At 37.5% G+C, this 21049-nt stretch overlaps 1 protein-coding gene across 4 annotated transcripts in view; it reads left to right on the forward strand.

Moving 5' to 3' along the window:
- BLNK (B cell linker) overlaps positions 1–21049 on the forward strand; it is a 93172-nt gene that overhangs the window by 57931 nt on the left and 14192 nt on the right. For all 4 annotated transcript variants that reach the window (XM_033066631.1, XM_033066633.2, XM_033066630.1 and 1 more), the window contains 12 exons: positions 5527–5592; positions 10671–10727; positions 12733–12782; positions 13722–13762; positions 14613–14769; positions 15869–16038; positions 16501–16582; positions 17352–17432; positions 18834–18859; positions 19380–19408; positions 19727–19822; positions 20577–20619. In XM_033066631.1, the coding sequence (XP_032922522.1) occupies positions 5527–5592; positions 10671–10727; positions 12733–12782; positions 13722–13762; positions 14613–14769; positions 15869–16038; positions 16501–16582; positions 17352–17432; positions 18834–18859; positions 19380–19408; positions 19727–19822; positions 20577–20619 (898 nt within the window). The remainder of the gene's footprint in view (positions 1–5526; positions 5593–10670; positions 10728–12732; positions 12783–13721; positions 13763–14612; positions 14770–15868; positions 16039–16500; positions 16583–17351; positions 17433–18833; positions 18860–19379; positions 19409–19726; positions 19823–20576; positions 20620–21049) is intronic.

The raw sequence follows: 21049 nt of genomic DNA on the forward strand, positions 1-21049 counted from the left end.
TTTAAAAAATCAACACCCTTGTCAAAATGAATATAAACTATTGTCATTTCCCTTGTGCATCTCCCAAACACTGGTGAAAGCAATTCCTTGTTCTTTCTTCCTCTCAGATAGGTAGCTGTAATTGACTTCTCCAGATAAGCAAACCTCTTTGAACTTTTCTTCACAGCTTTGAGATAGCTCTACAGATAAAGATCAAAGGCTCAGTGCCTTGAATGGATGGTTTGGTGCCACAGGTTACCACCTCCAGCTCCAAACTTCCTCTTCTCCCACCAAGAAACCCATTGCAGGGGTGGATAAAACCCCAGAGTGAATGAAGTGGTTTATCTGACTGCACCTCAAGGATTCAGCTGTCTCACACCTTTTTATGCATTTTACACATATCACAACCATAGAAAACACTGACTCTGACCAGGTGGCTGCTTCCACCTGGCATTTCCTTGCAAAGGACTGCCACTCTTGCTGATCCAGGCAGCATAGGATATAAGGGTGTGTGCATGTGGTGTCTGCAGCACCTGAAAGAGGTCTAATGAGGAATTAGATGCTTTCTATATTTGGTATTTCTTTTTGCTTTCTACCGAGGAATTAGAAGTGAAGTGGAAGGGGATAGAGTTATTTTGTAACATTTAATTGCTTTGTCTTTGAGGCACAGAACTGACAGGTAATATTCTTCCTACATCTTAGGAAGACACCCAGTCACCAAAATCCCTGTTCTTCCACAGAGACCACAGCAGAAGCATTGCTTTCATGGAAGCCTGGCATAGGACAGGTGGTCCTTTTCAAGTTTGTTAATTCAGTTTGAGGAGATATTTCAACATAAACGCTTCATGCTTTTCACAGTCTCAGGTGGTACTTCTACAAATCCCCTTCTAAGCCAGTTCTGTCCTCAAAAGGAAGCAGGAGTCTTCCCTTTGTCCAGAAACTTTCTTTCATAATTTGGTCACCTGCATAACTGTTTATAAAACTGAAAGGTAATAGAAACACAAAACAAAGACCAGCTGGGGAGAAGGTGGTGGAATAATTGTGCTGTGAGAACCAATAAAGGAGGGGTCTGGACATGCTGTTCTTTCTTTATTTCATATTTTAATGTGGGGGGGGTGGTTCTTTTCATTAATAGAGGTAGCTGTAATAATTTTTAGTTTTCTGCTCTTTGAGTTTTGGTTTTTATCTTCTAATAATTTAGATTTTATTCTCCAAATTTTATTATACTCTTCCTTGCTTTCTGTTTTGTGATTCTTGTAAATTTTGTAGCTGAGGCAAGTGGGTATTTTTGGAGATATTTTAAGTCTAAATTTTCACTTACTAAATCCTATTCTAGGTTTCTAATGCCAATTATTTAAATTTGCCTGAAAAAGAGCCCAAACAAACCAACAAAAGTTCTGAAAAACAACAATTTTTTGTTGTAATGTGATCTTTCTTAAGCCAAAAGTGAGTCCTACACCTACCCACTACCCTTTACTTTAAGTGAATAGACATAGTAATCTTCACAAAACATGCCTTTCTAGGTACAGAACTACAGATTGTCTTGCCAGTGAGAAACACATGTACCCGAAAAGCTTTAAGAACTGCAATTGGCATGCAAATTGTCTATGATTTACAGTGTGTTTATTTTTTAAATTATTTTTACTATTTTAAAACCATTCAACTTCATCAGTTAAAGACCTAACTGATAAGAGGAAGAGGAGAAGGAACATACAGGTCTCTTCATGCTGAGTGTGTTAATATGGCTTGTAAAGCTGCCCTAGCAAGCCTGTCAATATATCGTGTTCAAAATTTTGCTCTTCTATAACTAAAGAAACTGGTTTGTGAGTACTGATGGGGATTTTTCAAGAGGCAAAACAGGTAATTCAGACAGTCCTGTCTGAAATGTAAGAAGGTATAATTTTCATCCCAGATAAACAGAAATAGGTATTCTTGTAATATAGAAAATTTCCTGTAACTAATTTAAAATTTGTTTTTGTTTTGCTACCACTCATTACTGAAGCTGCAGTCAGCCCTGCTTCCAAAAACTCTAGCAGGACTCCTCTCAGCTCCAAGTGCTCACAGCAGACACCCTGAAGCAATTGTCCCTCTAGAGACCCTGGAAAATTCTCTTGCCATGGGCTGTCACTCCCTGGGTGACACACAGATAACAGCCTGACAGCCAGGTGTGCAGTGAGGGTGCAAAGCACTGGGTTCAGTGTGCACAAGTGGGTGAACAGGAGATCCCTCCCTGTTTCCAGGAGCAGGGATAGGCCATGACCACTGGGGAGCCACTCATGCTGACAGCTCTGAGCCTTAACACACATATCTACAGAATACATATTGGTAAATAGCCATAAATACAGTTTCTCAAAAACTAGTCTTAATGGTGGGAGAATTCCATATTGCACAAATCTGTCTGAAATTAAGACAGACTTCTCTTTCACAAGTCTCTGTACCTCATCTCACATCTGAGTTGAAAACTTATTACACACTTTATTCGTCTTCATTTTTCTCTTTAAAAACTACTTTACCTTTGGAAAGCTTTTGTAGGATAGTGTGTACACAAAAGAGCCAAAGGCTCCCAGGTGATGTTTGAAGGTGGGGATGTGTCACAGGCCAGGTTTACCCATCATCCTCACTTCATCATCACATATTCCTCACAAGCTGACTGTGACCAGATCAAAGAGAGGGTGGGTTTGTTTCATTTTGTTTTATCTCGAGGCAGCTCTGCCAGTCCTTGAGTGCAGCAAGGTATTTTGTCACACATCAAGTCCTTCTTTCAGCATCTATGGTATTTACAATGATATAACTTTCCTCTTCCTTCACATATGTATCACAGCTAGTGGCCCCTTTGTCAATAGATGTGATAATTCTGAATTACTGGAGTTTTTAGCTACAAAAATAGCAACACAGGCTGAAAAGTGTTTTGGTTTAGGTTTCTGTCTTTTTTTGTTATTCCTTCCAACATGAAGAATTTCTGATGTATTTGTAAGAAACCCAAAATTTTTTAGAAGCACCTACAGCAAATACTTCCAAACTTATTTTCTGCAGAACTTTGAAAATCTATTGTATGCCATGAGATCCTGATCAAAGGGTCCCATACAATTTACAGTTTAAATGGATCTCACAATATCTATTGCTGGAATGTGTTTTCAAAAATCAGCAGCAATACAGATTGCACTGCTATCTGCAAAAATGATTATGCATAAAAAGATCCCAAGCAGGTTTAATGAAGTGCTGGAGCTTGTAGTTAAAGAAGCAACTTTAAGGTTTACCTCTTGATTATCTTTAATTATATGCAACACAAAGTAAGACAAGCATGACTCATTATTTTTATTTACAGTACTAGCTGATGCAGGTCCTTGAGTATTTCTAGGATCTGCTCATCCCAAGAGAACACTAGAGAATAAACATTAGTTGGTGATGAGCTCCTGACTCAGCCATTGTAGTTATGTACCTGACACAAGGGCTGCCTGCACTGGGCCATGCGAGCCCCATTTCCTGGCTCCTCTGGGGCTGTGCTCTGGTAAAGTCCTTTCACAACTCCCTTTGCTTGGAGTATAATCTCGAGTATTTGAGAGCCATATAGCAAGTATTTTAGTGCTAGTCAGATATGTAGATTCAGTCACAACTTTAGATGTACAAATGCCCTTCTGTGCTTCACTTTTCTCATCGCTCTGGAATGGCCTTTGGGTTTGGGATTGAGTGCCTTAAGATATGGAGAATCCTCTTGCCATAGACTTTTCTATCTGGCTCTCATCTTTTCTTCTGTCTTTCTAAGATCACAAATCAGACAGACAGCTGTTTCTAAAGCTCTTCACTTGTTGCCTTTATATGGCCTGGCACTTCAAGAAATTTCAGCCTCTAACTGGACAGCCTGGTTTTTGCAGCTTATCCAACTCTGTGGGTCGAAGGGGATTCCACTTGAACTGGAGATCAGCTGTGCTTGATGACTTCCTACACTTCTCATTTAGTGCACTAGTTATCTGCTTATCTCACAGGCTTCAGAAAAAGTTAAATTCTCTAGGGGCAACAAACAAGTATTTTGACAACTCCTATAAGAGCTATCTAACTTTAAAAACTGAAAGAATTCACACTAATGCATATTAGGTACTCTCTAATTTATCAAAGTCGTAATTAGAAATCTAAATGCCTCCAGAAAAGGAATAAGGAATAAGACTCACAGATTTTTAAGAAATGTGACTATGCAAAAAATGGGAATGTTTTCATTGCAGTCCATCTGCATGGAAAAAATATCATAACAGCACCAGTGTGTGTGATTTCCTAATTTAAATGCACCCCTTTTTAATAGAAACATGTAATAAAATTATCTTTTAAGCTATAGCCTTATTCAATATGCATGGAACATCCATGATGCTCTAATCAATTCACCTAAATATGATCAAATGAAAAGCAAGTTCAGGTACTTGTCAGTTTTGTGTTGGATGTTATTTGCATGCATGTGTGAAGATTTTTAGCAAATAAATGGCAATATAGAATAAAACCAGCAGTGTGAAAAAAGCCCACCTTTTTTCAAAATAGAATAACATTTTTGCTAATGTAAAGATACTAGTGTCAGTGATGAGCAATAAGGAATATTCAGATATAAATCTACAATTAGATTTTTGTTGGTGAGTCCTATCTCTGATGAACAACGAAAGAAATTTAACTAATTCAATTCTGGCAAGCCTTTTTGAAAGAAACACAAACACTTACAGCCATTCTCCCCAAACTAGAACTAAACCATTTAGATCTTCTCTCATTCTTTTCATTCCTCATTACTTTTCATTTATAGACACTGCCAGGTGCCAGCTGGGGCACAATACAGAAACAGCAAACTGCAGATGATGGCTATTTCTGATGTTTCAAGCAGAACCAGAACCTGAATCTGTTAAGGAAAAAATCCCCAACAAATACAACAGAAAAGCAGAAGTTCTTGTGAGCTTTTCACCCCAGATTTAATGTATCTGGTTAGTTTAGATAATAATCCAATCTACTCTTATAGGTGTAGTACACTGTTGTTGGAAATTTTGGAGCATTTTGCTGTACACCTGATTCTCACAACTATAAGTAATTCATTTCTCTATATTAGCAGGTAACACTATATCATTTTGCTGTAAATTAATAGCTTGAGTTTTCAGCAGGAGTTAAAGATGTGCTTGCTTGTGAATTATTTGTGCATTGTTCTCATGTTATTTAAGTGTCCCATGTATGGTCAGAAATCAGAGGGCATAACCATTATAGCTTTGCAGTGTTATAAAACCACTTCTAGATAAAATGTTAACATTTAAATATTCTAAACTATAAATTTAGGCAAGGACTTATTTTTTTCCTGATGCACTTACTCTTAAATTGTTTATACTGTACATAACTGTATTTAGAAGAAGAATAACACAAATAATGCTAAAGAGCTCTTAAAAAGGAAGAAACGCTTCATGCACAAATGATTTAACTACTTCAATTAACTACTTATTGAAGATACATTGGGCATATTTATCTTGATTTATATTAATGGCTGCGTAACCACTTGGTAATTTAATGCTGGCTTTGTTTAATATCTTACAGGAAGCTTCAAAAGATGGTGCATGACATCAAGAAAAATGAAAGTGGGATAATAAACAAGTTCAAAAAGTAAGTTTGCAATGCCAATCCCTAGTTTTATCAGTGTGGGGAAGTGGGGATTAGGAGCATGGTGGTGTGTAGTACTTCAGTGGTGGGACCATGTCATTCCAGAGGGATGTACTTCAGTGCTTGCAAAGAGCTTTGGTTCAGACTGCAACCTGCAGAATTGTCATCAGTATTAAGACTATCATAAACGAGTTGCAGAACTGGAGTCCAATGATAGGTTGTGTTTGAAGCCTTGAAAAAAACAGTATTTGAGTGAAGAGCCTTTTTGTTGAACATTTGCTGGGATTGGTCATTGTTTATTGTTTGCATGTATGCCTTTCTCCTTAGGCAACTGTTTAGGCTTCCTGCTGCAATTAAGTTGAATTTGAGCTCCACCTTGAACCAACTGGTCAGACATCATACTTAAAATTCCCATAAAAATGCTAAGTCCTCCTGTGTTTCAGTCTCATAAAACAAAATCCAGCATTACCTAACACCCTTATTCAAGTAAGATGTGCTAAACAACTTGCAGATTGTGTCACGTGCATGAAAGTATCATAAAATATTCATATGTATTTATACACAGAAAGAAATCCCAGTAATTTTGCATCCTTGTCAAATGAATACACTATTCACTGTTTCCAGTCAAACATCTATTTAAAGCAATTAGCTATTTAGCACACTTTTCTTAATGCCACAGCTCATTTGCATTGAAATTCCATTTGGATGTGATTTTCTCATTCAGATGTGTTTCTTTACATGGGTCATTGGCAACAAAAGTATTAAGTACTTTTAGGAGTTAATTACAACACCCTATCTGAAATGTTTCCAGGACAACCATATTAAATTCCAGAAATACAGCTCTTATACATAAAAGACATGTGGAAGCATTGTTTGAAATTGTTTTTGAAGAGAGACCATGATGGCTGAGTTCAAGGGAAACAGCTAATTCTGGTGTATACGAAGCAATCAGTCAGCTGCTGGCAGGAGCAGTAGGGCTCTGCCTGGTTTGGCTGAGCAAGAGCTCAGGAGAGCCAGGCTGGCTCAGCCCAGGCAGGGCTGGTGTTTGTGGGGCAGCTGCTGGACCTGCCAGAGGAGGGGACACACTCCTAGGAGCAGCAGGACTGACCAGCTCCCCTGTTCCCCAGGCAGGAGCAGTAATCTTGGCCCTCCTTTGTGCTCTCATTTCCACAGCTGTGTTTGTTCCCACAGACCTTGAGCAGGCTCTGATGGTAAAACACCTGATACATCAGATTTTTGAGATAATTTTTTCCTTTACTCATCCTCTTTCACTCTAAGATTGCTGCAGTTCACAGTTAATCACAGTTATTTTCATGCAAGCATAAAAGGAGCTTTTCCCATAAAATGGCCCGCTTTCAACTACTAAGGGGTTTAATTTAATTTGTGTTTCTGTTTTTAACACAGTGACCACTGTGTTCACCACCCATCTACAAAAATCTCATTTTCACCTGGGTCCTGCTCATAGGGAAAAGATGCTAGCTGTCCAAGGCTTTTGGTGGAGTTCTGGAGAGGAGGGGGTTAAAGAGGATTTCTTACAGTTGTTGCTTTTTAATAAAGGGCGGCTCCCTACTTCACAATACTTGTTTAACTGTAATTAGTAGTGTTCCAATGGACTCAGTTCAAAAGCCTCAGAGAGGAAAGATGACAAAAACAATAGTAGCATCTAAGATTTATCATTTGAGGCTGACAAAGTGTTTCCAATAGCCACCTGAATGTGAATTCTGTTCTTAATCAGTTGTGGTCATTGTGGGTCCTTCCTAGAGAGTAAGAGGGGAAGAACAGAAAAGGGAGAAGTAATATGAACCGAATGTAGCAGAAGCTGGGAAGGTCATCCTTAAGTGTCAAAGATTGTTGCTATAGCACTGCAATTCTTTGATTCACTCAAGATAAAAAAAAAATCTGTATGAAAGAGCAGACTCATAAAAACTCAAAGTATGGCTGCAGCACGAAGCTCACATGTCAACTCTCGCAGTTATAAGAATACACACCAAGGTATAAAAACATAACTTTCTGATGTTACTGTGGTTCATCTGAGTCATAATAATCTTTTTTCAAGTTATGAAGATCAGAATTATTTTTTTTTAATTGAAGAATTTCTAATGTTTGCATATGACTTCAGAGTTTAAGTCTTGAACCCAGCACATAATGAGACTTCCAATAAGAGCATGAATTGACACCACTGTAAGTGGTGCTAAGCTTTACAGAACTAGAGCTGGCTGTGATCCTCACAATGCAACCTTTGGGGGCTTTTTGTTTGATTGTAGATGCTTTCTCTAGAACACGTTTATTTAGTTTATCACTACTTCCATTTCAGTTAAAGTATTATTAAATGTCATGGTTCTAAACATGACTGAAGCAGGAAAAATTTTATTTAAAATGGGCTTTGTGTAGCACAGATTCATCCATATGCTGGTAAAGAAAATAAAAACCAAACCTATTACAAGTAGAAATAATTTCAAATAGTGTTCTTGCTTATCTGAAGTCTAAAGTTTTCACCCAGATACATGCTGTAAGCCTCTGCTACACAAATTGAAAGAATTGTCAAATATTCATTAAAAACATTAGACTTATTAGCAGTATTTGGATTGGCTCTCGATTGTGCAGAAATGTAAGAGGTCTTGTATCAAGACTTGCTCTCCAGTGTAGTTCTTCTGTGGGATGCAGGTGGGGAGGAATTCATCTACTATCCATGTGTGTCTTTAAAGCTCTGTGGAAGGCAGGCTGAACAGTCCTGGTAACAGCCAAGATAGGTTGTTTTTTCATTGCTTAAAAGTTCCTGTTTTTCCCCATTCTGACTCAAGGTTTTCTGGCAATAAAAATATCGGCCACCACAGGATAGCTGTCACCTGCTTGCCCTTAATCACCTGCAAAACTGTTTACAGCTCTGAGTCCCAGCTGCTGTGCAGATCAGTGTCAAGGAGGATTATGTACTCAGGTGTAGAAGCAGTGATTGTAGCCAGAATTGTATAAATAGTGAGAGCTGGGGGCATTTTTTTCATATTCACATCCTTGGTAATACAGAACAGGGAAGCAGAGAAATCATGGGTTTTATGATGTAGGGTGGTTGCCTATGCTTGAAACACTGTGAAGACAAGCACTCATCTGTACATCATAAGCTTTAAGCCTCTAGGCTTTGTTCAGTGGAACCCTGGCTACACTGAAGTTGGCATGTACAGCAAAGTCAGGACTTCACCTAAGTTTTGGTATATGTTGACCTACTGTGTTGAATAAGAAACAAGAAGTTCAATTTATTCACCTTGTTGTAATATCACATCCTTCACAAAGTCATCAGAAACCATGTACTTGTACTCATGTTTCTGACTGCACACTATCCAAATATGTCCATTTCTTGAACATTTGCCATGTGACCTGAAAAATGGAACAAAGATGCTTTACCCAGCTTTTTAGTTGGATAAGTCTTTGCTTCAGATTTGTGTGGTCCATTTTTCTGTGCCATTTATAATTTAGGCAGTAAAATAGTTGTTGTGTCACTAAATGTCTCTTCAACCTGCATAGCTCCAATTAAAACACATTCATGATCAAACCCTTGGCAAAGGGAAAATTGGTATTTTATGGACCAAACAGTAAGAGAAAATACCAAAATCAAGCTGTACCACACTCAGAAAAAGAAAACAGGAAAAAGTGTAATTCCTAATTTTAACTATTATGCTGAAGAAACATGAAAATTACTGTGCACCTGAATAGAATGTTTTGAGTGCCAGGATATTTATTACTAAAAATGCCATAGCACATTGTAAGAACATGTATGAAAGAGTAATAATAATACTTTCCCAAAAAAATCCCGTGCAGTTTAATTTTTTCTTGTACAATTGCTGCATAATTCAAAATCTGTAACAAATTATTGCACTAGGTCATGAGAACACAGTTCAGGAAAAGTTTATCTGTTCACATCAGACCTTTTGGACCTCTGAAAATGTTTCTGGCAAAGTTCAATTAATTTATTGTGTAATCACAAGTGTGATGATCTAGAGCATGTAAAGCTAATAAATACTATAAGTACTCAACTCAGAAAAGATATCACTATAATTTTTGTAAAAACTGTTAGGTTAAAATGATTCCTAAGAAGGGAGTGGACTTTCTACAGATTTAGTAATACAAAAAGCAAAGGGCTTTTGAAAACAAAGAGTTTTCAGGCATATCTTAAATGCTGGGGGAGTGAGCAGAAACAGTAGTAGGGAAATGCACCTGTGGGAAAATTTAAGTGCTACATGTAAAGGTCTACTAATATGTATATTTGGTTATTTTTCTTTTTGTAGCCTGTAAAAACAAGTGTTGCTAGAGCAAAACACCCAGACCTCTGCTGCAGTTTCTTTTAAATACTTCGCTTTATGCAGGAAAACAAAAATGTGCTACAAATTTGAAATAATTAATATTTGCAGTTCCTACAGGACCATATATGTTAGAGAAGTTAAGTACGTGCCTAAATGTTTTGTTGGATCAATCTCAGCATGTTATAGGGGGAAATCTTGGAATACATTGCTTAAAAATTGAATAATTTATTCTCTTAAAAGTTGTTCTGAATTTCTGTACCCTGCATTCTATTCTTGTGTGAGAAGCATCTATAACCCATTATATGAAATGTCTCAAGTGCTACCTGGTTATTTGTTGAAGCTTCAGTTTGTGTACTAGGATCAAATACATTCAAATATGCGCACTCAGTTGGATGGCATTTGATTCTTCCCGTCCCTTCTCATTAACTTCAGGGAACAGGACAGAGACAATTGCCATTCTGCAGGGATCTGTGTGGACAGTGAGGTCAGAGTCTGCTGGGTAACCACACCTTGCTGTAGGGTTGTGTCTTTTGAGCTTGTATTATGGTTTGCATATTGGGTAGAGTTCTGGCTCCTGTAAAGTGAAGCTCCAGCTGACTTCAAAAGAGCTTGGATTCCAGTTCAGGCACTCAGAAAATCATACCAGTACTGTGAAAACTGCTTTTTAAGTGGATTTGAATTTTAGAATAAATAACATATTTCAAAAGATTCTAACATATATAGATGTGGCCATGAACTGTTTCAGCTCTGTGACAGAAACATTATTTCTTTTCTTCTATTGATATTCAGGTTCCAAAATGAACAAGTGGCCTTAATTTGCAAAACTGGGAAAGATACTTGGGATCGGTATGCTATTCCATAGCTGCACCATAGCATGATAGGCTGCTTAGACACAGACCTCTGTTCTGTACCTCATGTGCTTTTGTTATAACATATTTACATTTTCTGCCAGGGCCACTGCCAGGATTTACAGGGCCTGGTACCAAGTGTGGAAGATTTCTGCTATGCAGCTTAGAAATGTGTGATATTGCTTAAGCCATGTACTTTATACCATGATCCAGTCAGCCTCTTACTGTTGCCTCAGTTCCACTATTTTCCAAGTCTCCACCATTTCCGAACAACTCATGGTAGATCAAGAGATCTTGGTCTCCCCTTCCTAAGATGTGAGATGAGCCCTGGCAGTGGCCCTGGGATTTTCTTTCTAACATGGCTGTGCTAACCTGGACAGAAGACCAGAGCAGAGCTGTTGAGAATGCTTTTTAATTTACTGTTTGTGCACTCAGTTATATTGTGCAGGAAGTTATAACCTCTGAGGAGACAGCTATCCATCATTAGTGTTTTTAGCCATGAACAAAGAAGGTTAACATTGTAAAAGTAATCTTCCTGGTTTGGTTTTTGTTTGGTTGGAGGGGGTTGGGCTTTTTGAGTTTTAGCAATGCCTGCACCATTTTATTCATTGATTCATGCATGTGCATGGGGTGTTTTTGGTGACTATCTGAACAACAGAATTCCATTAATTCAACTCAGAAGTAGCCAAAGCATTTCTCAAAGCAGACAGGAAAATTTGTAAGTTGATGTGGTAGTGCCAGCATGCCACCACCCTGAGTCAAACACCTGAACAATGATACCTAGGCAGCAAGCTCAGGACCTAAATACTGAGTGTCAAATTCCTGTAGTAAAGCAACATTTGTAAACTCTATTGCTCAGAGATCCTGAAAAACCATTTTAAATTCTTTGGGGATTTGGGTTCTTTTTAATATTTGCTTATTTTTGCAAATGAATTTGTTACAACCTGACTGAATAATGAGTGAAGTCGTCAGTTTAGTGGACAAAGCTTCATGTCCATGGTGAGATCTCATCGGTGCTACAAGGAAGCTGTCAGACAATGTTCAAAAGTCACTTTAAAGAATAATTTTAAGTCATTAATTATCTTAATGTTTTATCTGGCTACTAAAAAGGAAGAGTTTTTCCCTGTGCAGAGGCATCAGTCTGGCCTGTGATATCACACATACAGTGTTCAGCTTGACTTTAAACCCAAATTCATCTCTTTCATTACAGAGTAGTGAAATAATTCAACTAACTGCAATTCAATGTCTTCTTTGGACAGCTGCAAGTTAGTAAGGAGGAGTATACATGAATACATACATATACATATATACATATATATATGTGTGTGTGTTTGCACATGTGTACTTCTGCTTGCTAGATATATATATATGTGAACATACATCTGAACCTGCCTGTATTGCCAAAAAGATCCTTTCAGTATTTCTACAAATTATCTTTTGATTCACTCGGTATGTGATGTGATTGTAACAGTTTTCACCAAAAAAGGGACATAACATCATAAAATAATCATAAAAATGTAGAATCTTTTACTGAGACACCTGGTATACATTTAAATATTAATCATCAAATAAAGTGCATGCAAAATTACGTTCTAAAAATACAAATGGAGAGTGCTACACTACTTTCTTATGCCATCGTCTTAATAAAGAACCTGAACAGATTTTCATCTTCCAATAGATCATAATTTATCTCTGCCCCCTATTTTATCTCTTTCTGGAAATGAAGAAGAGGGGTATGAGCAAGGAAGCTGTCCTTTCAACATATGTTCTTAGTGAAAAAAAATTAAAATCTCAGATTCTGTTTTATTGTTTTATCAGTTTCTAGCATTCAAAGCATTTTCAAAGCATTCTTCTACAGCTATTTGCTAAGCATCTGTGATGGTAATCTGTATTTCTTTAGCTGCAGGTATCTTTTGTTATCAGCTTTTTAATGTGTCTGGCTAATGCTCCCTTCTAGTGAATGTTACTTATGAGATCATAAATGTAATAATTATAATTTACAGGCTTAAAAAAAAGCCACCGCCAAGTCTACCACAAAGGGATTATGCTTCAGGTAAGGCTGTATTAATGTAAATTTAAACTGCATGTCTGTGTTAATTTGCTATCTATATGCCTAACAGTATTTCAGTTGTACATTGCCTCATAATTTGTTTTTAATGAGAGAACAGGATACCATTATCAAGAACTCTGAAGGTAGTTCACACCTCTGAAATGAAAGGCAAGAAAAAAAAGATTAATTGTGCCAGCATGAAGAGTAGCAAGTAACCACTCTTTCAAAATCAGTCTTAATCAGAGTTCTGTATCTAGGCTGCTGTAAAACTGGAGGAGGATTTGCATCCAGTCCCTCCTTACAGAAGCTACGAAAGTAAATATGGAAGAAATTGAACAAATGCATCACTTCCAATTTAAAAATCTTAATACTATGATGACATCAAGAATTATCTTAAAGGTAGATCTCTACTTGCTTATCATACAGCACTGCCCACAAACTAGCCCATGCTATTTTTACAAGTTAGCAGCCATCTTGTTAAGGTAAGAATAGAAGAAAAAAGAAGTTTGGAAGTTACCAGGTAACTGTCCCCTGTTTAACATAAACACTTGTAATTAGTGTGCTGTCTTGTCACTTTAACAATAAGAAGATTGGCCCAGAGGTCAGCAAGAGTTCCCTTATCTAGAAATTGTGACTCCTACTTAAAAATGAGATGCATTAGCAAGACACTGTGGTTGAAGTGAACGGTCTGCTGTTCAGACCATGCACAGTTTGTCATTTTCTAATGCTTTTCCAACAGGTCTGAAATAATTTGTCAAAAATGAGCAAGAAGGCATTTATTTTACTATTCTGTCCAAACCAGATGTGTTGCTCAGAACTCTTTGGAAATTTTTCTCACTCTTTTTTAACTGAATATGATACGTATAGATTGAAAAACCAATCTAAGATAAGCATTTGCTTTCACTATTACATCTCCTTAAATAACTCTAATGTTTGGTTTAGAACATGCAGACAATGAAGAGGATCAATGGTCAGATGATTTTGTAAGTACATATTTTGGGCTAGTAGGAGGTTACTGTGGCAACAAGTTAGCACAAGAAATAATAATAGAAGTTTCTTTATAAGTCATCTACTTGTGGTTGAACTAAATACTATTGAAATGTTATTTTCTTACATCAGTTTAATACACAAGTAGCCACTGATTTTTAGCTGCCTCAATTTTTTTACATTCAACTTAGAAGTACTTTCAGAAGCACAGTCAGTGGTAGCCGTGAATGCTAAGATTTTTGGATAAGTAAGCACATGGCATCAATTTGAGGGACTTCCTAAATTGAACTATGTTTTCAGAAATCAGTAAGAGGTTTTATTTGGGGCAGGAAGGGTGGGAGGGGTGAGGAGAAGAAAGCTACTTCTTACTAAAAATGAAAACTTCTGCTAAGATTTTAGAAAACATTAGAATGAAGCAATTCATGGCTGTCAGCCATGTAAAGTAATGGTGCAACTGCCAGCCTGAAGCGACCAGTTTCCTTCTGGAGTCAGATCTTGAGTACCCTTTTCACAGGAAAGGGAGGGGAAGGGACAACACACATCAAGAGTCACAGCTGGATCTAGAAAGGAACTGTCCTGGGAAGGGAAACAAGCTACTGGGCTATAATTTGAAGACTGAGCTCTTGAGGTGAAAGGACTCCTTGGAGATTGCAAGAAGACAGGGAGCTCCTGGGAGGAGCAGAAGGGGAGGAGGCAGGAGTGCCTCTTTGCAAGAGGAGGCACTAAAAGGGAATGTGATGTGTCCATCCAAGGGTAAATGGTTGTAATTTTGTTATGACACTCTTGCGAGGATATTTGTGTTATAGATTGCTATGAGATGAGAAATGGGAAGTTCTGTCTTTCTAGGACAGTGATTATGAAAATCCAGATGATCACTCTGACTCTGAGATGTATGTGGTCCCCAGTGAAGAGAATCCTGATGACAGCTATGAGCCACCTCCAAGTGAGAAGGAGAAAAAGAAGATTCCCTCTGCATTCCCTATTTCTAGGGGTGAATATGCAGGTAGTTATGGAATGGACTAGTTAACCATGTCACCTTGATAATTGCTTTTTCATCAGTACCAGAAGAGAAGAGGCCTCAAATGCACTAATCTGTCCTTTCCTCAAGAGTTTGCTCTTAATTTTGATATTCAGTTTTTAAGCATTCAGGGGTATGATTTTTTTTATTACAACACAAAACAGATTAGTGCTACCAGTAGTGATGTTTATAATTTTCATATAATGTATCCTACAGACTTTGATAAACATCTGCTAATGACAAAATTCAAGCAAAGGTATGGGAGATACTATTAACTTGGGCCTCCAAATTAATCCATATATATTGATGCAGGAATTCCTCTTAAAGATGAGACACATAAGACTAGACAGGTCCCTTCTTAATATTTTCTGTTTCTCCAATCATTATTCCCAAAGCAGTAAAACAGTAGCCCAAATATTCACTCATTATTGTCCTTCAGAATTGGTACTAAGGATGATAAGTATCCTGAAAAACGGGACAGGATTGAGATTTTACTTACATCAGTCCAGTATAAAGAGATTTTTTTTCTTTCTGATTTAATTCTTTTCAACCATGGATAGGCTGCATTGAAGTGAAAGTTGGCTTCAGTTAGATGACGATTTGAGACACAGAGAAAAGAAACATTGACATGCCTGCTTTCATTTTTGTATCATACCAGACTGTTACTGGTTGTAGAATATTTATCAAAATTAAAATACCACATATGTACTCATAGAAGTTTATCTGCTTGTCACCTGAGAACCTGGCATAATTCATGTTCCAGTCCCACCCAGTGTGTTTTTCTCATGTCTCATATGCACTACAGCACCCAGCCACCACCTTTTCCCCAAGGAGTTAAACAGTTGTTCATACAACAATCAGTGGCTGGGCACCCTTTGCAGCCTGATACAGAAGGTTAGGCTGCTGTCCTGAGCAATGAACTAGGACCTGCTTGCACACAAGTCTCAATATCAAGTCCAGCTGTGCTCAGGTCCATTTGACCTGTGCTGCAGCCACATCAAAGGCTTTTGCACAAGCATAGGAGAAAGTGCAGAGACTAATGTGTAATTTTTACTAAAATTGTTGTTTTCTACCAAATTAAAAGACAATCGCACCAGTAACCCGCAGCTTCCTCCCATCAACAAACCTCTCCCAAGTACACCCAGTCCAGCCATGTCCAGACCAAAGAAACCATGTGTGCCATCCATGCCATTGCCATCTCCTGCTGCAAAACCAAAAGTGCCACCAAAGCCTAAGGAGTGCAGTGATGATGAGGTAAAGTTTGCAGATGTATTTGTTTTAACTGTGTAAATGTCATAGCAATGCCATGGTCTGGTCTCTTTCTTGGCCTCTGCAGTACAAATCATTTTGTAGATCACTAACAGTGATCTGCAGGTACCATACTGATTCCTAGGGGATATATGCCTGCTCTGAGTATCAAGGAGGCTGTTTAGGCTATGGAGTAGCTTCTGATCATCCATAACAAGCTGCAGGCAATGGGGAGAGACTCACCTTAAAGGCTACTGCAGGACCAGAGGGAACAGAGGGCTTCCACACACCAGTGGAATCATTTCATAAAGGATTTTCAGTCTTTGGGATTCCCTTCCACATAGAATGATAAATGTCTGAAATAGGAGTCACTGTGAAATGGCAATTATTGTAAACTGCTTCAGTGCCAAGAGTGTGTTGACATGATGGAGGTTTAACTGATAGATTTTTGTTCTGCATTTCTCATAGGATAACTACATTGTACCAGTGGATAATGATGATGATAACTATATTGAACCCACAGAAAGCAGCATGTCACTACCTACAAAATGTGAGTTTTAGTTATTTAAGCTTATAATTATTGCTTTATTAGGAATAATAGTGAAAAAAATTGCGTCAAATTAAAGTCTGTTTCTAGGGTTCAGAGAGTGGAGATGCAGCTATTAAAGTGATCACAGCCTGCAAAAAGGCAATTGGCTCCTTTGCTTATAACAAGGCCAAAAATATTTTTAACTTTATTGGAAGACATGTTTAATTTCTGCCCCTCTCACTCAGCTATTTCAAAGTCCAGCCCTTGTATAACCAGGAGGCTTTTTATGACATATGACCTGGCTTCTCATCCAAGGGAGCAGTAGCATTAAAATTCTCTGTTTGCTGAAGTATTTCAGGAAAAGAACAAGCATTTTGTGATCTTTAGTAGATAAAAACAGACTTTGCTTTTATTTTTATTTTTAAAATCCCATTTTTATATAAGTATATTTAGCTAGAGAATGAAACTACTACAGCCCAAAGGTGAAAAGTAAACAGAGAAGAGTATGTAGTTCTGCTCTCTGACATTGCTGACAGTATCAAACCTTTTCAGAAAGCCTGGAATACTGAATAATATTTGTTTTTTAAAATGAGAGCTGCTTTCTGGCTCAGTTGATTTATTCAAGGTCACACAAAAGGTTGTCATTTGGACCTATTTAATATTCATTCTTATTGTATAAATGTTACATTGTTAGTTTTTTAACAGATGTGTGTATATATATAAATATGTGTGTATATATGCACATGTGCATAAATATATATATATGTACATGAATAAAATATGTTTTTAGCACCTGTGAACAGATTTATGAAGACAACAAAGCCAGCCCCCCCTATTTCTCCAAAGCCTTCTCTTACTTCTAATATGCAAGGTATGTGGAGCTTGCAATGCTGTTAGAATAAAATAATGTAAGACTATGGAATATTAAATTATGCCTGATGTATTCACACCACTAACCCTGTGACATACTAAAGTAAAACAAAAATATGTTCCACTTTAGCTTTTCTATGTTGTAGCAGTTGCTTTGTCTAGCTTGAAAAGTAAATCCATTTTAAGTATGAATAAAACTAGAACAAGGCAATTGCCCCCAATTAATATATTTTTAGTCTTTTGCTCTAGTGGAGGAACACAAATGGATCAATATAGCAAAAAGAATTATAGGACTCAGTATGTCAGTAATCCCATTTCACCATAAGAATCAAGACCCAATACTTTTAGACCATTAGACTTAGCCATATAGAAATTCTTTACAGACTGATGTCTTGTGTGGCTTTTAATAAGAGTGTTCCGATTGAGGCTCTGTAAAGAGCATTTTATTTGGAAAAAGAAACAAATAAGAGGAATCCTATTTGCTTTTGTAAGTTCAGATATTCTTGTTTAATCTCTCTCTGCCAATTTAGAGTTGTTTTGCATCCTCACTATCTCATTAATTGCTTGGATATAACCTTTCAGACATGATCCAGGTTCTTTAAAAAGCTTTGCATATTCATTAGCAATGTGTTTAGCTTTAAAGTCACAAAACTACACCTGTAAACTAACATTTTTTATGAATTACTTAAGATTTCGTGAGTCATTTTCCAGACATTTTAAAATGCCATTTTCAATTTCAGCCTTTCTGTAAATCAGAGCAACAACCAGCTCCTGACAGATGCTACTGAAAAATAAAACATCTCCCCCTGGTGGGAGCTGAGACACTTGGGAGCAGTAAAGTGATGTAACCTGACATGAAATTCACTGAAATAGAATTCTATTTTCACTGAAGAAACTGGGCATAGATAAAGATGCTGGTGTTTTTTTCTTTTAAGATCTCTGAATTAAAATATACTTGCGAGTCAGAACTCAGGGAGGGATGCTCATGCAAATGAGCCAGCTTGCATTTATGACTTGCCTGATTTCTTCCTCCCTGAGTCAAGGAAAGGCTAAATACTAGTACAGGTGTGATAATGCATTTTTTCCAAACTGACCCAGGTGCTTGCAGGGGGGAGGGAAGGAGAAGAAAAACCAATAAAAGGATTTTGCAGTAGGAGGAAACTTAATTAATACAGTGACTGTATATCAGAATTCCTGTGACTTCACCTGAAGTTCCAACTAGAAGACAGGGGATATTGCTACTCCAGGGTTTTGGTGCCTGATTCAAGTTCTAAGCAGTTTCACCAAGTTATTTTCCAGTGTCAGAAGTCAAATCAGACAAATTCAGATCAGCTTTTATGGTAACATGCAGTATGTTTTTGCTACACTAAAGGATGCTTTTTATTTCTTCCCTGTCCTGTAGAAGTCTACGAGGTTCCTGAAGAAGAGGTGAGGCCTTTCAACAATATGACTCCCATTGCCCTCAGGCAGGGTACAAATGTGATTGTGAGAAAAGATTATCAGTCTTTCAGAAGGGAAAACTGGGAATAAATCTCTTCCTGCACTTAAAGCTTTCTGACACTCCCTTTTCAGAGAAGCTGACAAACCATTTCAAAAGAGTAAATGGGAAGGGAAAAGTTTCCCAGTTCTTTGTGATAGTGATCCACTCTGTGAAGCAGCAGCCTAAGGGAATGTTTTACAGAAGCAGAACTGCAGCAGAGGAGCAGTGACAGTTCTGACACAGTAATTTTTTTCCCATTTGCTGGTACTGACATAACATATGGCCAAAGCAGATTTACTGATGTTGAGTTCTTGCCTCTCCCATCCTAACGTAGATTACCAGACAGAACTCTAGTACAAATCTGTATCACAATGCAAAAACAATATCTTGATGTGGTAACATAAATACAAATTTATTTTACGGAATCAAAAGGTGACCAAAAAAAATTAAGCCCATTTTCTCTTACAGGAAAAACCATCACCACCACCAGTAACCAGGTAATCCACTGCTGTGAATGTTTGTGCATTATTTAAAACTGTCAGAAAATGTATTTTCTCAGCTAGATATTACATGTCTAGTAATTCTTTCTCTAGAAGAAATACAGTAACACAAGAAGTACATACAGTAAATCTCTTCAGATTATCTACACAAATATTACCAACCATTTCTGTGTTCATTTCAATAACCCAAGAAGTAATATTCTTAAGGTTATTTTTTAGAATTTTGAGGGGAAAGGGGAAAAGAAAGAGATGTTTTCTTTATAGTCACTGTTGTTAAATATAATTTTCCTTTCTTAATTTATGTTTCATTACTAGGTTCACCAAGCCACTCATGTTTATGCCTGCTCAGAATACAGAGCACTCTCATATGCACAGCATGACCAGAGAGTCACCTAAGCAGGATACCTCCAGGTAAGTTGACAGCAGCTTAGATCAATGGGAAATATTAGCAGAGAAAAAAATTCTCTCTAATGTATAGACTTCAGACAATAAACAATTGTCAGGACACTCAAACAGCTAGGAATGTTAGGACGAGGTGAGGATCCAAAGCTCTCGTTGCTTTGTGAACTTCTGTATTCAAGCCAGTTTGCCAAATGGATAGGATTTTCTGAAATATCCCTTGAGGGATATGGTACTGGGATAAAATATCTCTGCAAGCCAGTTTAAGGTCCTATTAGCCATCTCTGCACCCTTGCAAATTAGGTATTTTTGCAGTTGTACAAGATTGCTTGTAAAGAAACTGGATGCAGTAAATCCATGGTTTATATCCCAAGTCTCTGGAGGAAAAGGGAAAAAGAATACTTGAGTGTGCAGCATACTTCACTACTGTGTCCCCAGAAGCATAGAAAGCTGCTTCATAACCCTACCTCACCTCTAGGCTATTATTTTACAAAATATGTTATGTGCCCCCAGAAGGAGGCATCCACAATATTCTGTGTGTGAGGGTGTTTGGTGAGGTCCTGTGCAGTCACAGGGGACCCAAGGTCTAGGACAGAAGCTCTTCTAGTTCCACACCAATAGCACAACATCACCACAACTGCTGACTGTGCAGAGCTGAAATCAAATCCATTTACTGCAGACCTCCTTCCCTCTTGATCTTAAGCCTATCTGAGCCAATTAAATAAATAAATCTTATTCATCATAACTTACTGTGTGTATTTTTCAGAAATATTTTGCCTCTCCCCAGAAGTCGTCTTCATCCAAAAACAGTGAGTATTAATGGGCCACTCTAAAAGAATGTGTTAAATTTAGTCCTGTTTTAAATATAAATAGATGGATTATCTATTTATTATCTGGATGAAGTAACAGATGACCAAATGTCAGATTCGTCTAATGTTGTGATTGTTGCTATTAATCTTTTGGACAAAAGAGCACTGGACATCTGTATTGATCCAAGAAAAAGTTCAAATGTTTTAAGGGATGTATGTCTAAGTCCACAAAAATAATTTCTTGAAAAATACAAGTTGTACTTCAGGAACCTTACTTCAAGTAGCAAAGAATGATTTTGCCCAATCTGGAGCACTTTTCCTTGAGCCTCATTCCTCTCAGATGGTGAATGATTAATGCTTTCTGAAAATGGAAACCTTCTAAAATGTCAGACTGGGTAGTCTGAGTAACCTGTATCACTAGAAAATGCAG

Source organism: Catharus ustulatus, chromosome 8, assembly GCF_009819885.2.
Source record: "Catharus ustulatus isolate bCatUst1 chromosome 8, bCatUst1.pri.v2, whole genome shotgun sequence".
In the NCBI taxonomy this organism is placed as follows: domain Eukaryota; kingdom Metazoa; phylum Chordata; class Aves; order Passeriformes; family Turdidae; genus Catharus; species Catharus ustulatus.